This window comes from Pelobates fuscus, chromosome 6 (assembly GCF_036172605.1).
Source record: "Pelobates fuscus isolate aPelFus1 chromosome 6, aPelFus1.pri, whole genome shotgun sequence".
Lineage (NCBI taxonomy): Eukaryota > Metazoa > Chordata > Amphibia > Anura > Pelobatidae > Pelobates > Pelobates fuscus.
The window spans coordinates 58,272,611-58,290,614 of NC_086322.1; the positions used below are offsets into that span (position 1 = coordinate 58,272,611).

The window sequence follows — 18,004 nt, forward strand, 5'->3', positions numbered from 1 at the left end:
TCTCAGTGCGAGTGTGTGACTGTCAGTGATTGTGTATATCTGTAAATAAGAAACAGTAAGTGGGGAAAAAAGTGCAATTGGCAAGTGCAGGCTAGTCAATCAGAAAAGGGATCACTCCCAAATCTCAAAATAGAAGGATACAGAAGTAGTATAGTTAAAGCACATATACCAAAGAGGGCGCCACTATCATGAATGTGCAATTTTATTTACCATACAGACGTTGGAATGTGGCATGTAAAGGAAACATAAGAAAAAATATACATAGTGAAGTATTTAATGATGTCAAAAGATAAAGATAAACCATTTCCCAAACGGAAGTAGCCACGGTTATACAGAGCCTACCACTAAACAAAGCCCCAAAGCCTGAGTCATCACATCTGGATTCAAATCCACACCCTTCCCCATCGCAAATGGCACTAGGCAGGGATGCCCCCTATCATCCCTCCTATACATTATGGCTTTAGAACCCTTAGCCGAGTCCATCCGCTCAACGGGGGAGGTCACGGTGTCTGGATTGGCAGGGAGGAACACAAACTGAACCTTTTCGCAGACGACATCTTACTCACTATCACCAACCCTCACACGTCCCTACCGGCATTCCACTCCATACTGCAGAGGTACAGCCGATGTTCGTACTATAAGCTAAACCTTTCCAAGACACAGGCCATGGGGGTGAGGATGGGCGATGGCTACCTGTCCGCCCTGCAGAGCCAATTTTCATATTACTGGAGAACAGATTACCTCACGTTCTTGGGAGTCAAACTCCCACATAACCTGTCCAATTTTTTTATCACCGGAATTTTATCAAACTCAGTAAAGAAATCACCGCCACTCTCCACAATTGGAGAAATAAATTATCTCCTTGTCAGGCCGCATAGCGGCAGTTAAGATGGTGATATTACCTACGTTGCAATACTTATTCCGGACACTTACCCTACAGATACCGTCTGCTTACTTCACGTCGCTCCAAAAACAAAACAACCTATTCATCTGGCAGGGGAAAAGACCAAGAGTAGGCATATCCACACTGTATCAACCTAAAAGCACAGGTGGGATGAGCCAGCCCAATGTGCAACTATACCATAGAGCAGCGGTACTAGCTAGCCTCTTTCCAATCACCTAAGCCACAAACCGTCTCCATAGAACAGCACTGGCTTCAAAACTAAGACATTAAAACAGTGATGTGGCTGTCCCCCCACCATAGAGGAGACGCCCCACCATAGAGGAGACTCCGCCCAAGCACTCCTGGCCACTTTGGCAACGCTAAAAATTTGGGACATCTCCCGCAAACTCCTGTGAAGCTGCCACCCAACCCCCCTCTCAACCCCCATTAAAGCGCTAGCGCAAGTGATACCTGACTTTAACTATAAGGTTTGGAACAGGTGCGGAGTGTCTTAACGTACACACCCTCCTGAACAAAGGCAAACTAACCACATTTGACCAACTAAAAAATAGCTATACACTCCCGAATACAGTAGATACCAGCCTGTGGTGGCTGACAAGCTCTTTAGCACAAATAGCTATATGTCTCTTTGTGCCACTTATTTTGTTAGTGTATCCATTGTTTTTATCTTTTTTTTTTACATAATTAAATACTTCACTATGTATCTTTTTTCTTATGTTTCCTTTACATGTCATATTCCAACATCTGTATGGTAAATATTCTTGCACATTTGTGATAGTGGCTCCCTCTCTGGTCTATGTGTTTTAACTATACTAATTGTGTATGTCTGTCAGTGAGTGTGTTTCAAATTAGTGAGATTGTGTGTGTCATTGAGAGTGTGTGTCTGTCAGTGAGTGTGTGATTAAAAAAATGGGTGGAGTTGTTGCCATAGAAACATGAATGTCTGGACATTTGCCAGGGGGAGGAGTTAATAAAGATGGCCATGGGTGCAAAAATTATTCTGCACCCAGGCTTCTGTGACCCTAAGATCGACCCTGGCTACAGTTCATTCACTCCTCCTTCTCCCTGACTGTTGGATAATACGACCCATTGAAACTTCATGTACTGTTTGAAAGAAGGGAGCTTGTAAGGTGAGCTTACATTTTCAGTAGATTTGTAGGCATTACATCTGTGACTAGCAGCTTCTGGCAGGGAAATCAATTGAAATCAACAGACTGCTAATCATCACTAGAGTATAAATGACGGTGAGACTTTACGGACCAGTTTTCATACTAAGGTTGTTACGCTGATGACACACAACTATACTTCTCTTTTTCTCCAGATCCCACAGACCCAACATGCCGTATCAACAGTTGCTTAGCAGTCCTCATAGAATGGATGAATGCTAGTTGGCTTAAAGTGAGCTCGGGCAAAACTCTTGATCACCCAACTGGCTTGGAGCTTGGAGGCTCTGAACTCATCAGTTCATTAACGGTACAAAACCTCGGAGTGCTGATTGACTCTGGACTATCATTTAAACAGCAGATTTCCTCCGTAATAAAATCTGCCTACTTTCATCTGAAAAACATAGCCAGGATACAACACATTCTGCCGGATGATATGCCAACATTAATCCATGCATTTGTATCCGCTCGGCTAGATTACTGCAATGTACTTTACTTGGACCTACCAGAAAAAGAACTCCATCGCCTTCAGACTGTACCAAATGCAGCAGCCAGACTACTGGCCAATCAAACTCGCTCCTGCCACATAACATCTCCACTCCCTTCATTGGCTTCCAATTAAATGGCAAACATATTTTAAAATTGAATAATTAAAGGAATATCGCATTCAAAAATTAACGAGTCGGGAAAGAATCTAGTTACAGGGGGGAAATGGGTCTCTTTATATCTTAAATGGTTCCTGTTCAGCTGAAGGAAGAGAAATAGCGGAGGTAACTGGTCGGGTTACCAGGTGATCCTCTACAGACTTATCCATTTGATCAGGATTGATGATCTAAAATAGTGGGGTGAGATCCAACCTTTCAGCTATTTTTGCTTTTTCTCTTTTGATTTTTTATGTTTTATTATTTTTCTTATTATTTATACAGATCATTTATATCCATCCTAGCAAGTGGACTTGATACTCATAATTTTTTTTATTTTTTTTTTCTTCTTTTGTCTATATTTTATTTCTTTGCCATTTTTTCAGTAGCTAATGTGTACACATACTCCTACTGTTATGAGTTAGTGGGTGGATCTACCGGAGTCATTACCTGTAATTATCATGTTTTTTTGTATGAATCACCTGTTATTTTCTTAATGAATTTTTATTCAGCTGTTCTTATACTACATGAGCTATAGGTATAAATTGGTGATTTATGGGCTTTATGTGTGTACGTAGTAACTCAGTTTTTCCCCCCTTCCATTGTAATGGAAATATATGTTTTGTCTTCCTTTTTGTGCATATTACAAATATACTTTTTTGCATCATTTTGAGTGCGGTATTCCTTTGATTATTTGATTATATTTTTTGAGGTTTGATTAGAGGGTGACCACAATATCTGCACCTATCTCCTTGCAGAGTGCCAACATCATATGTCTGTTTATATTTTCAAATTGGCCTGCCAACCTTCAAAGCCATAAACAATCAAGGCCCAGAGTACCTGAAAGAGCTCCTGACATCCTACATTCCATCCCGTTCAGTTTGGTCAGCTACAGTAGCGTACACAAGGGGGCCCTGGTGTGAAAATTGATCCGTGCCCCCCCCCCCCCCACACACACACAGTAACACACTCACTGACACACACAAACTAACACACTCATTAACAGACACACACAGAGTAACACACACTAACACACATACACTCACATATATATTTTTTTTATTTAATCCCCCAGCCTCCCTACCTTTGGAGTGCTGTGGGGATTCCTCCGGTCCCTGAGGTCCAGTGGGGCTGCTGATGCCGGAGCCAGAATATAATGTCATATTCCGGCTCCGGCATCAGTGCGGTGCGCGCGAGCCACACTGGCATGCATATCAGGTCGCAGGGCGGCCTCTGGAGGCCCGGGCCCGGTCGCAGCCGCAACCCCGGTATGTACTGGTCAGCTAGCAAATCCCTCCTGTCAGTGCCAAGAATAAAGACAGACTCAGGTTCCAGGGCATTCAGCCACACTGCCCCTACCTTCTGGAACTATTTACTGCGCACAATAAGACAGGCAACGTCCTTACAGACTTTTAAATAAAAAAAAGCTAAAGACCCACCTCTTCCATCAGGCATTCAGTCTGCTCAGCTGACCTTCAGAAACTCCTAACTTTTATATCTTTATGGTTGGTTATTTGTAAAATGCTTTGAGTCTTACAGGGAGAAAAGCGCTATAAAGATCGCAAATTATTATTTTTATTATTGTTATACTGTAAAATACAGGAAAATAAAAACCTTTATACTCAATTTAGGTATCAAACTCTCTTCAATGTTCTTTTAAAGCATTAACACATTTTTAAGTTATCTTAAAAAATGCTGCTCATATGTTAATGAAATGCACTCGGTAATGAAGGAGTAAAGCTAATATATTAAGAATGGAAGAGAATACTCACCAATGCTTCTCTTTCTGACAGAATAGCTAAATCTTGCAATCCATTCAGAAATGGGAAACGTTTTTTTATAGCATAAGATATTGCAACTTTTTTCTCTTGAAAAAATCTTCTCAATGATGCACTTTTTGAAGAAGTAGTATACACACATTCATACTTTTTTGCTTTATATTCTGTGCAGATAATTTGAAAGAATATCTAAATTAATTTAATCATTTTAAAAAGTAAACACCAGATTATATTAGTGTTCTATGCGTTATGGGTATAGTTCATCTGCTATTTTCTTAAGCAGTTTTTTTTAGAAAAAGAGGATGCACCTGCATTCTAAGCCCACCAAATGAAAATATCAAAATACTGTCAGGGTTTACTATAGTGAGAATTCGTAGTGAATTTCAAATTTAAGGACAAAGTAGCCAAATTGGAAAAAATCAACTATACTGTTGGTTTGGCTACTTTGATCTTAAATTTGAAATAAATTTTCAACTTATTTTAAATTCAAACTTTAGTAAATAGAATGAATATATCTTTGTGAGACGATGAGCTTTGGAGGGCATGTGGATTTGGCCATGCTGATTCTCTGCATCCTACCTGGGTTATTTACAAAAGTGAAAATTCTAAAAGAATTTCACATTTAAAATCAAAATAGACCAATTGCAATGATTCCCTAGTCAGCTATGCTGTCAGTTCATCTCTTCTGATTTTAAGTTTGAAATCCACTTTGAATTTGTTTAGAAATCAAACTTTAGTAAATAATCCTGTGGGGCTGTGAGTTTTTGGGGCATATGTGGATTTAGCCATATGGATTCTCCGCAGCCATTACCAAAATGGTACTGACTCTTCCAGCACCATCACATTAACACAGTAGCAAAAAGGTTAATAGCCTATAGGCTCTCACTACACACTGTTCAAATATTTTGAAGTAAACCTTCCTATTTTTGACATCTGCAAAAGGTGGGGTTAAGATGTCGGGAAATGCACCAGTTTTTTGTTTGTTTGTTTGTTTTGTTTTGGTCATGTACCTTCTTGACTATGACTGCATCTATCACTTACTAGAAGAAAAGCATTTTCAAATAAGTTGTTTTGGATGTGGTGCTTGGATTCTAGCTTTGAATAATAATAATAATAATAGAAACCTGATCATGATCATTAAATATAAATGTTTGTGCTAATAACTTTCTTAAAAAATACAAAAAAACAAAAAAACACAAAAAAAAAAAAAACAATTTGAATAAACAGACAGCAAACTTAAGCCTAAAATTTGCAGTTCACCACATGATTCCCAAATTTATTAAATAACCATGTTTGTTACACTTATGTATTCATAAGGGAAAAATTGGTTTTCAACCAGTGTGGTGTTATAAATATAATGCTAGTGCAGTCCATCAATTAAAACTCAGCGGTGGGGGGGTGCATTGGGAGAGGTTCTCACACTAAAATCTATAACCTTGAATGTTACCAATAAACCTATGTTTGTTTACATTTTGTCATCCTATTTAATTTTAAAGGTTAGCGAATAACCATTTATGTGTAGCCAGGTAGCATTCTTACAATTTTTGTTATTACAATATGCTCTTAATTTGACTGGTTAGAACAAAATTTTAGGAAGCAGCACAGCAACTAGGATCTCTTAGAGCTGACAAAATGCTCTGCAACTAGGATCTCTTAGAGCTGACAAAATGCTCTGCAACTAGGATCTCTTAGAGCTGACAAAATGCTCTGCAACTAGGATCTCTTACAGCTGGCAAAATGCTCTGCAACTAGGATCTCTTAGAGCTGACAAAATGCTCTGCAACTAGGATCTCTTACAGCTGGCAAAATGCTCTGCAACTAGGATCTCTTAGAGCTGACAAAATGCTCTGCAACTAGGATCTCTTAGAGCTGACAAAATGCTCTGCAACTAGGATCTCTTAGAGCTGACAAAATGCTCTGCAACTAGGATCTCTTAGAGCTGACAAAATGCTCTGCAACTAGGATCTCTTAGAGCTGACAAAATGCTCTGCAACTAGGATCTCTTAGAGCTGACAAAATGCTCTGCAACTAGGATCTCTTAGAGCTGACAAAATGCTCTGCAACTAGGATCTCTTACAGCTGGCAAAATGCTCTGCAACTAGGATCTCTTAGAGCTGACAAAATGCTCTGCAACTAGGATCTCTTAGAGCTGACAAAATGCTCTGCAACTAGGATCTCTTAGAGCTGACAAAATGCTCTGCAACTAGGATCTCTTAGAGCTGACAAAATGCTCTGCAACTAGGATCTCTTACAGCTGGCAAAATGCTCTGCACTGTGTACTATACAGATCTTGCGGACACAAGTAGCACAGCTAAAGATTAGCCATTGGACTGTAACTGGAGGGCTGAGATCAAACCAACGTTTGTATTTTTATTTTTTAACTTTCTATTATTTGTGAGCTCATGCTAGGTAGGGTTATAGATAACAAGGCACCAGCTGGCATTTATACATGTTCATATATTTGTTTGCTGACCTTCTTGCATGGATGAATATACAACTGAGGCCGAATCCAATATCTCTCTCTCAAGCATTTACATTAGATTTGAGCATGTTGATACTACTTTATCTTAAAGTGTGATACGATTTTTGGGGGCTTTACTTTGAATTAAAACTGTTGTACTTTTGCATATAGGAGATTCAGCCAAGTTCTGCTATTTGGTTTTGTGTTATTTTTTTCTTTGTGATCGTTTTCATATTATATGCTATAATGGTGGTGGTTTGAAGTATTGCACTATAGCTCATGTTTGCACTTTGTCTTGACAGGTGTAGGGTAGCACACCCAGCTTTATGTATCCGATTTCATTTCTCTATTATAGGGAGACATAGGCGGTGATTGCACTCTGCCACTTTAGGCGATAAACCATATTTAGCATTTGCACTTTGCTTTTATACTTCTCTTCTATCCTCTGACAGGGCATATATCATTCTTTGGTATTACATATGATGCATCTATTTTTTCAGCATACATCTCTATATTTATATATTTCTTCATACCTGACCAATGTTAGTAATAAAATACAAATAAAAACTAACTTACATTTTTTTGCAACTTTATTGAGTGCAGTATTGTATTTATATTTTTTTGCTAAATATTAGCTAAACTCTGTACACATCACTCAGAGAGATCTGTGGTTAGGACACAAAATATGATCTATGTCTCCTGCATGCTGTGTGTGTGATCTGAATTCAGTGTGACAAACTGCATATAGAAAAAGGATTTTATGAAAACCGTTTCTTTTTTCACTGGAGTAACCATTTAAGAAAGAGGGTTATTCAAATAGTCACATAGCCACACATACCATACATTACACACCACTTTGTTATATGTATTGAATCTCACAGAAAGGCAACGTTATTTTCCTGTCTTGTTACTCTCATGTTTAAAACCAAAATATTGTGCTGTTTAAACTGCCACATGTTGAAATGCTGACAAAACGCTAGCAGACGCTGTTGTGGCGCTGCAGGCTCTATTGTTATTTCATGCACAAACAAAAAGAAAAAATTAAAAAAAAAAGAAAGAAAGAGGGTTATTCAATAAATCAGGAAGCATGTAATGAATTGCAAATTTTAGGTAAACTAACGGATGTGCATAAAATAAAACACTTCTATAGCTGTAGAATGTTTCCATTTGAACTATTTTCTGCTGTAGGAAAGAGAAATACAGAATTAAGTCCAAATAGCTTTGAATGACAACACAAGAAATCAGGGTAACTGTAAATATTATTATTATTTTTTTCAAATAAGTTGTTGTGGTTATGGTGCTTGTTATTTTGAATAGGAAGTTCAAGAAAATATCCCCTGCTCTCATGCAATATTAATAGGAATTTGAGTTAGGAATTAATTAGTATAATTACATCATAATGAAAGGGTGCTCAGGAATGGAACTTGTGTTTTGGTAAACCCTAATCACAGATGAAGGGATAAATAGGTTTATTATATGGGCGAGAGGACTTGGGAAATTCTAAATTTTCCCCAAAATCTCAAACCTTCAGAGGATGGAGCAAACTCATTAACCTCTGCATGTTCTACACACAAGGGATGAAGGAATAATAGACCATCTGTTGGACATTTTCTGGCTACTAGGCAGTGTGCTGTGCCCTTCTCTATATAAGAGAATAAAAAGGCTCCGGAAGGCTCCATATATGAATGGTGTGTCGAATAAAAGATGACCAAATCTTAGATTACATGTTTTCTGCTTGATACGTGTCCACAGATATAGTTAATATCTATAGTCAAATGGTTTGACTACTTAGTGGGAGGTTTTAGTGGTCATGGCATTTGGAGTGCTGCTCTAAAGCTATAGTCCTTGTGTTTAGCTTTTTTACCATTATTTCATCTTCTGGTACCCTGACTACAGCCTATCCCTGTTTCATCTACACCTAGTAGAGGTGTCTTTCATGTCATGTTAAGTCTAGCCATTCTAAGATCTGGTAATATTTTCTTTTATCCCGTTATCCACAACAACCACTAGGGATTCACTATTACCTAAAAGGTTTATCCTAACAGTACATGTGTTGAACCAGATTCCTCAGTTCATTATCCACTAATTATCCCTACATATGTTTCTTATGAAAATTTAGACATTACGAAGAGAAATATTGACTTGGATCATGTGGTTGGTGCAATACAAGGCAGCTTAGAGGACATGTTTATCACATGTTTTTCTATTCTGCACCTTTATAATGACATCGGATAATGGACTTACTTCGAGAAATAGGTGCCAAATCTGGATATTTCACCAGAAAGGGTTTCTGTAGAAGAACATCAAAGAAACGGCTAGGCTGAGTTTTCTTTTCTATCAAGCACAGCGATTTGTATACAACTCTTTTGACATTAGGTATTGTATTCAACTCCTGTGGGAACAGAGAAACCTATTTGTTCAATTTTGTTGATCAAAAACTGAGACTGTGATTTACAGTGATGGAAAAAAGTATTTGATCCCCTGCTGATTTTGAACGTTTGCCCACTGACAAAGAAATGATTGGTGGAAAAACCCTTGTTTGCAATTACAGAGGTCAGATGTTTCTTTTAGTTGGCCACCAGGTTTGCACACATCTCAGGAAGGATTTTGTCCCACTTCTCTTTGCAGATCCTCTCCAACTCTTTAAGGTTTTGAGGCTGACTTTTGGCAACTCGAACCTTCAGCTCCCTCCACAGATTTTTTTATGGGATTTTTAAGGTCTGGAGACTGGCTAGGCTACTCCAGGACCTTAATGTGCTTCTTCTGGAGCCACTCCTTTGTTGCCTTGGCTGTGTGTTTTGGGTCATTGTCATGCTGGAATACCCATCCATTACACATTTTTATTTCTCTGGCTGAGGGAAGGAGGTTCTCACCCAAGATTTGATGGTACATGGCCATCGTCCCTTTGATGTGGTGCAGTTGTCCTGTCCCCTTAGCAGAAAAACACTCCCAAAGCATAATGTTTCTACCTCCATGTTAGACGGTGGGGATAGTTTTCTTGGGGTCATAGGCAGCATTCCTCCTCCTTCAAACATGACGAGTTGAATTGATGCCAAATAGTTGGTCTCAATTGATGCCTTGATATTGGTCTCATCTGACCACAACACTTTCACCCAGTTTTCCTCTGAATCACTCAGATGTTCATTGGCAAACTTCAGATGGGCCTGTACATGTGCTTTCTTGAGCAGGGGGACCTTGAAGGCGCTGCAAGATTCCAGTCCTTCACAGCGTATTGTGTTACCAATTGTTTTCTTAGTGACTATGTTCAGCTGCCTTGAGATCATTAACAAGATCCTCCTGCGTAGTTCTGAACTGATTCCTCACCGTTATCATGATCATTGAAACTCCACGAGGTAAGATCTTGCATGGAGCGCCAGACCGAGAGAGACTGACAGTTATTTTGTGTTTCTTACATTTGCAAATAATCGCACCAACTGTTGTCACCTTTTCACCAAGCTGCTTGCGATGGTCTTGCAGCCCATTCCAGCATTGTGTAGGTCTACAATCTTGTCCCTGACATCCTTGGACAGCTCTTCAGTCCTGGCCGTGGTGGAGTTTGGAATGTGATTGATTGCTTCTGTGGACAGGTGTCTTTTTTATACAGGTAACCTAATCTCAGCTCGTTACCTGTATAAAAGACACCTGGGGGCCAGACATTTTGACATGTGTTTTTCTGGATTTATTTTTTTTTAATCTGTCCTTCACTGTTAAAATACACCTACCATTAAAATTATAGACTGATCATTTCTTTGTCAGTGGGCAAACGTTCAATATCAGCAAAGGATCAAATACTTTTCCCCCTCACTGTATCAGTGTTTTTCCTCTTTTATTGCTGGTTGCCAAACCCTGATGGACATCCATGCCATCAAGTCTCTCCTTCTAACCAACAAAGAATTTTTTTTTTCTCAAACACATATAGAAGTCAATTTAATAGATGCCAGAAATTGTGCAACTCATAAAATAAGTTGCAATCGGAAGTCATTAAAATCTCTGTGAACACTTAATATTGTTAAATAAGCTTTTGAAACTACTTAATATTTTTGGATACAGTTTTAGAATGATTTAATATTATGAAAAATATTTGTTGGTATATTGATATAAATTTTTTAAAGATTTTTTTTAAATATTTTAATATTTTGTCTTGATGCCATTGCAGTGTGGTGTACATCGTTTGTTATGGAGCATTTTTTCTTTGTTTGGAAGTGGCAGCAATATAGTAGGTAGTAAGTAGATTTTTTTTGAGTAAATTTACAAGAATTAAAAAAAAAAATTTAAATCTTAAAGGGACACCCAGATCCCTAGAGCGCTTCAGTCTGTGAAGAGTGTGCCCTCATTCTATTATACAAAAAGAGCACATTTCAATAGAAATTTTAACTTTTATAAAATATCCTTGTTACACCCCCTGGCTACAACTGGCCCCGTTACTTCCTGGTTTGGTTAGATCAGTACAGCTAAACTCAAAAGGCAAGCAATTGCCCAGAGTTGATTGAGTTGCATTGGGAAGTCTGTGATTGGACAGACACAGAATGTCACTGTGGTGAGGAATTAGTGGTTTGGGGTATATTTGGTTTTAGTTTGGGGTATATTTACTCAAATGTGATTTATTATTTTTTAGTATGTGGGCACTGGAGGGTCCCTTTAATAAATTGACATCTAACATGAAAATAAATTTTTACACAAGGTAATAAAAATATGTACCAATAAGTCATCTTCAGACAGGATACCATTTTCTTTCAACTCTTCAAAAAACATATTAGTATGAGTGATAGCAATACACATCGGAACCTTGTGTCTTGCAAAGAAATGTTGTAGACTTGTTTTGATAGATTGATCTGTCTCATCAGGTTGTCCTAAAACAGAGAGAGAAACACATTGGTTAATTTACAGCCCCATCATGAATAGTTTTTGTTTAAAAGATTCTCCAACCAAAAAAAAAAAAACTGTGTTTCCTTCTCCTGCTAGTTATCCAAAACCCATGCAACAAGGTTCATAGACATCGGTAGGACATATTTGTGGAAAAGTGGGTCATCAATTGCTTCTTACCTGACTTCTATCTACTACCACTGTGACAACTAAACATATTATATCCAGTGCTATGCTGTCATGGGCATTCGACTATCAACTGGGTTATTTTATTAAAAACAGCTTAATCGGAGTATAAATGTGTTAATTTGAGCATGAATTGTATCAATTATCTGTTATTTTATTTCTTAGTAACCTCAACACTTTCACACAATTGTACTGATGTCCTGATCAACATTTGCAATTAGTTTAGTGAAGAACAGTCAGGTTGGAGAAATAAAGTTGCCTTGTAGGAAGCCAAATGTTTTTCTTATGTTGTGAATCGTGTTTTGTTTACTTTTTAGCTTACGATATTGAACTTATAATTGCATATGAAAGTAACATTTTAAATATTACTTTAGAGCAATGACTAGCTCTTTACGTGGTTACATAAAAACGTCATATTTTATTTAGCATAAGTTGAATAGCATAATAAGCTTCAGCAGTGAAATGTATTGGCATCTATTAATTACTAGTCCATACAAGGGATCTCTTTTCTAAATGATCTCTATGGATGACCACTGAATCTACGATTGGAATTGACAATGTCCTACTTTTATAATTAGTTAGCTTTATATGTTTGTAACTTTTGCTTATTTAAAAAATATATATTTAAACTTTTATGTGTATAGTTTCTTAAAGGAACACTATAGTCACCTGAACAACTTTAGCTTAATGAAGCAGTTTTGGTGTATAGAACATGCCCCTGCAGCCTCACTGCTCAATCCTCTGCCATTTAGGAGTTAAATCCCTTTGTTTATGAACCCTAGTCACACCTCCCTGCATGTGACTTGCACAGCCTTCCATAAACACTTCCTGTAAAGAGAGCCCTATTTTGGCTTTCTTTATTGCTTCTGTTTAATTAAGATTTTCTTATCCCCTGCTATGCTAATAGCTTGCTAGACCCTGAAAGAGCCTCCTGTATGTGATTAAAGTTCAATTTAGAGATTGAGATACAATTATTTAAGGTAAATTACATCTGTTTAAAAGAGAAACCAGTTTTTTTTTCATGCAGGCTCTGTCAATCATAGCCAGGGGAGGTGTGGCTAGGGCTGCATAAACAGAAACAAAGTGATTTAACTCCTAAATAACAGTGAATTGAGCAGTGAAATTGCAGGGGAATGATCTTTACACTAAAACAGCTTTATTTAGCTAAAGTAATTTAGGTGACTATAGTGTTCCTTTAATGCCCTTTTGTGAAAATATTGGAATGTTGTTGGTTATTCTTGTTTCATAACACAATAGGACAATTTCTTACACACAAAATGTTGAAGTATAATGTACTAGTACGTTATCTACAAAACATTGTGTGGGGCAGAACAGGTGAACCTGTTAGTGTTATCAATTTCCTCTTTGTTGTTTAAAAAGATTGAAGCTTCTCAAAATTTGTCTCCCACGGCAAACTAAGTTTTCATGTATCACCTTTGGATCAAGGGCAAATATTTACCTTGTTTCTTCATAGCGAAAAGTCTGGTCGTCCAGGCGTATCCAGACAGGTTTAAGATGTTAATAACTACATCAAAGCCTGCAACCACTAACTCCTCACCACAGTTACCAGTGGGATTGTTACATGGCTTGCCTATTTCTGAAAGATCCTGGCCCCAAATTGCAATGGACTTTGTGGTGCACGTACCTCCTTCCAATGGTACACACTGTAATCCTCCCTATTGTAGACATATCTTCTAAAATAGGACACTCATTCCAGAGCCTTGAATTACCCTCCTCTGCTGTATTGACTAAAATATCAACTTAACCCCTTAAGGACACATGACATGTGTGACATGTCATGATTCCCTTTTATTCCAGAAGTTTGGTCCTTAAGGGGTTAAGGGGACACTATAGACACCAAAAATAACTTTAGTTTAATGAAGCAGTTTTGGTATATAGATCATGCCCATGCAGTCTCACTGCTCAATTCTTTGCCATTATGTAGCTCTAGGCACACCTCCCTGCATGTGACCTACACAGTCTTCCTAAACACTTCCTATAAAGAGAAACCTAATATTGAAACTTAATTCATTGTACATTCAGTTTAATTTAGTATTTATTATCTCCTGCTCTGTTAATAATCTTCTAGACCTTTCAGGAGCCTCCGGTGTGTGATTAAAGTTCAATTTACAGAGCAGGAGAAAAAAAATTAAGTTAACAAGAAGCAAGTTAACATCTGGCTAAAAATGAAACCATATTTTTTTCATGCAGGCTGTGTGAGTCACAGCCAGGCAGGGCTGGTGCAAGGATGTATGCCTAGAGTTGAAAACCAAATTGCAAAGCAAAAACAGCTGAACTGCGACTGTAGCCAAATTGGAGAATTCTTCTAGATCAGCTATTTTGGCCTAAATTTTGCCATATGGTTTCCAGTTAGGTCTGCCTAATACACACATACTGCTTAATGCGTACATCCATAAACACATACTGCTTAATACCTACATTCATACACACATACTGCCTAATACATGCATCAATACACACACAGTGCCTAATACATGCATCCATAAACACACACTGCTTGATACCTACATTCATACACACATACCGCCTAATACATGCATCCATACACACATACTGCTTAATACCTACATCCATACACACATACTGCCTAATACATGCATCAATACACACACAGTGCCTAATACAGCATCTATACACACATACTACCCAATACATACATCCATATAAACACATACTGCCTAATACATGCATCCATAAACACGCATACTGCCTAATACATGCATCCATACACACATACTGCCTAATACATGCATCCATACACACATACTGCTTAATACCTACATCCATACACACATACTGCCTAATACATGCATCAATACACACACAGTGCCTAATACAGCATCTATATACACATATTGCCTAACACCTACATCCATACACATACTGCCTAATACATGCATCCATACACACATACTACCTAATACATATATCCATAAACCAAAGAAAAGAAAATGTTACTTGCGCTTTCTCCTTAATCCCTATGTATATTTAGACAAATGGAGGTCATTTAGTTGCTCCAATGGCCATTGGAGGGATGCCCGCCTGCCAACGTCAAGGCAGACCCCCCTAAGCGGGTCCTAACACTGACCCTTCAGCCTGCTTCCTTGAGCTTCTGGCAAAGATATCTCTAATGAGACAGAAAGGGGTATTTTTTATATACACCCCTTTACTTATTAACCCTTAATAGGGAACACATGGGATGGGTAGCAGCATTGTAACCAGGCTGTGTGATACAAAGTAAATACAAATACAAAAAGAGAAGTCCTGCGCTTAAGCAGCAAGGACTACAACACACATCAGCCCCAATATATAGTAAAAACCAAAGAAAAGAAAATGTTACTTGCGCTTTCTCCTTAATCCCTATGTATATTTAGACAAATGGAGGTCATTTAGTTGCTCCAATGGCCATTGGAGGGATGCCCGCCTGCCAACGTCAAGGCAGACCCCCCTAAGTGGGTCCTAACACTGACCCTTCAGCCTGCTTCCTTGAGCTTCTGGCAAAGATATCTCTAATGAGACAGAAAGGGGTATTTTTTATATACACCCCTTTACTTATTAACCCTTAATAGGGAACACATGGGATGGGTAGCAGCATTGTAACCAGGCTGTGTGATACAAAGTAAATACAAATACAAAAAGAGAAGTCCTGCGCTTAAGCAGCAAGGACTACAACATATGTTTGTAACTTTTGCTTATTTAAAAAATATATATTTAAACTTTTATGTGTATAGTTTCTTAAAGGAACACTATAGTCACCTGAACAACTTTAGCTTAATGAAGCAGTTTTGGTGTATAGAACATGCCCCTGCAGCCTCACTGCTCAATCCTCTGCCATTTAGGAGTTAAATCCCTTTGTTTATGAACCCTAGTCACACCTCCCTGCATGTGACTTGCACAGCCTTCCATAAACACTTCCTGTAAAGAGAGCCCTATTTTGGCTTTCTTTATTGCTTCTGTTTAATTAAGATTTCCTTATCCCCTGCTATGCTAATAGCTTGCTAGACCCTGAAAGAGCCTCCTGTATGTGATTAAAGTTCAATTTAGAGATTGAGATACAATTATTTAAGGTAAATTACATCTGTTTAAAAGAGAAACCAGTTTTTTTTTCATGCAGGCTCTGTCAATCATAGCCAGGGGAGGTGTGGCTAGGGCTGCATAAACAGAAACAAAGTGATTTAACTCCTAAATAACAGTGAATTGAGCAGTGAAATTGCAGGGGAATGATCTTTACACTAAAACAGCTTTATTTAGCTAAAGTAATTTAGGTGACTATAGTGTTCCTTTAATGCCCTTTTGTGAAAATATTGGAATGTTGTTGGTTATTCTTGTTTCATAACACAATAGGACAATTTCTTACACACAAAATGTTGAAGTATAATGTACTAGTACGTTATCTACAAAACATTGTGTGGGGCAGAACAGGTGAACCTGTTAGTGTTATCAATTTCCTCTTTGTTGTTTAAAAAGATTGAAGCTTCTCAAAATTTGTCTCCCACGGCAAACTAAGTTTTCATGTATCACCTTTGGATCAAGGGCAAATATTTACCTTGTTTCTTCATAGCGAAAAGTCTGGTCGTCCAGGCGTATCCAGACAGGTTTAAGATGTTAATAACTACATCAAAGCCTGCAACCACTAACTCCTCACCACAGTTACCAGTGGGATTGTTACATGGCTTGCCTATTTCTGAAAGATCCTGGTCCCAAATTGCAATGGACTTTGTGGTGCACGTACCTCCTTCCAATGGTACACACTGTAATCCTCCCTATTGTAGACATATCTTCTAAAATAGGACACTCATTCCAGAGCCTTGAATTACCCTCCTCTGCTGTATTGACTAAAATATCAACTTAACCCCTTAAGGACACATGACATGTGTGACATGTCATGATTCCCTTTTATTCCAGAAGTTTGGTCCTTAAGGGGTTAAGGGGACACTATAGACACCAAAAATAACTTTAGTTTAATGAAGCAGTTTTGGTATATAGATCATGCCCATGCAGTCTCACTGCTCAATTCTTTGCCATTATGTAGCTCTAGGCACACCTCCCTGCATGTGACCTACACAGTCTTCCTAAACACTTCCTATAAAGAGAAACCTAATATTGAAACTTAATTCATTGTACATTCAGTTTAATTTAGTATTTATTATCTCCTGCTCTGTTAATAATCTTCTAGACCTTCCAGCAGTGGCGGATCCAGAGCCTGATCTCGGGAGGGGCACTTGTAGATTATTTAAAAAAAATAATCCTAGCACAATAACCACTACAGCTCAGTGTAGTAGTTATGGTGCCAGTAGTGCCAGGATCCCACCCTGGAGTAAGTAGTCATACCGTTTAAGAACAGTTTGACAACTTACCTGGGGTCTGCTGGGATATAGGGCATAGGAGAAGTGGTGTGTGTTAGGGGTGAAGTGTGTGTGAAAGGTGCAGTGTGTGTGTGTGAGTGGTGAAGTGAGTGTGAGTGCGTAAGGGTGGCAGTGTGTGTGTTAGGGGGCAGTGTGTGTATGGGGGCACTGTATGTCTGTGTGGGGCAGTGTGTGTATGGGGGGGCACTGTATGTCTGTGTGGGGCAGTGTGTGTATGGGGGGCACTGTGTGTATGGGGGGGTCGTGTGTGTGTGTTTGGGGCAATGTGTGTATGGGGGGGCAGCAGGGTGTGTAGGGCACTGTGTGTGTATAGGTGTGCAGTGTGTGCGGGGCAGTATGTGTATGGGGCAGTGTTTGTGGGGCAGTGTGTATGGGGACAGTGTTTGTGGGACAGTGTTGTATGGGGACAGTGTTTGTGGGGCAGTGTGTGTATGGAGGCAGTGTTTGTGGGGGCAGTGTGTGTATGGGGTCAGTGTGTGTAGTGTTTGTATGTGGGGCAGTGTTTGTGGGTCAGTGTGTGTATGGGGTCAGTGTGTGTAAGGGGGAAGTGTGTGTATGGGGCAGTGTTTGTGGGGCAGTGTGTGTATGGGGACAGTGTGTATATGGGGACAGTGTGTGTAT

At 38.7% G+C, this 18,004-nt stretch overlaps 1 protein-coding gene across 1 annotated transcript in view; it reads right to left on the reverse strand.

Annotated features, from left to right (window-relative positions):
- LOC134566054 (uncharacterized) overlaps positions 1 to 18,004 on the reverse strand; it is a 449,970-nt gene that overhangs the window by 386,246 nt on the left and 45,720 nt on the right. Inside the window, exons 3-5 of the mRNA XM_063425766.1 lie at positions 11,646 to 11,797; positions 9,192 to 9,339; positions 4,481 to 4,650 (exon numbers count right to left, since the gene is read on the reverse strand). Coding sequence (XP_063281836.1) covers positions 4,481 to 4,650; positions 9,192 to 9,339; positions 11,646 to 11,797 — 470 coding nt within the window. The remainder of the gene's footprint in view (positions 1 to 4,480; positions 4,651 to 9,191; positions 9,340 to 11,645; positions 11,798 to 18,004) is intronic.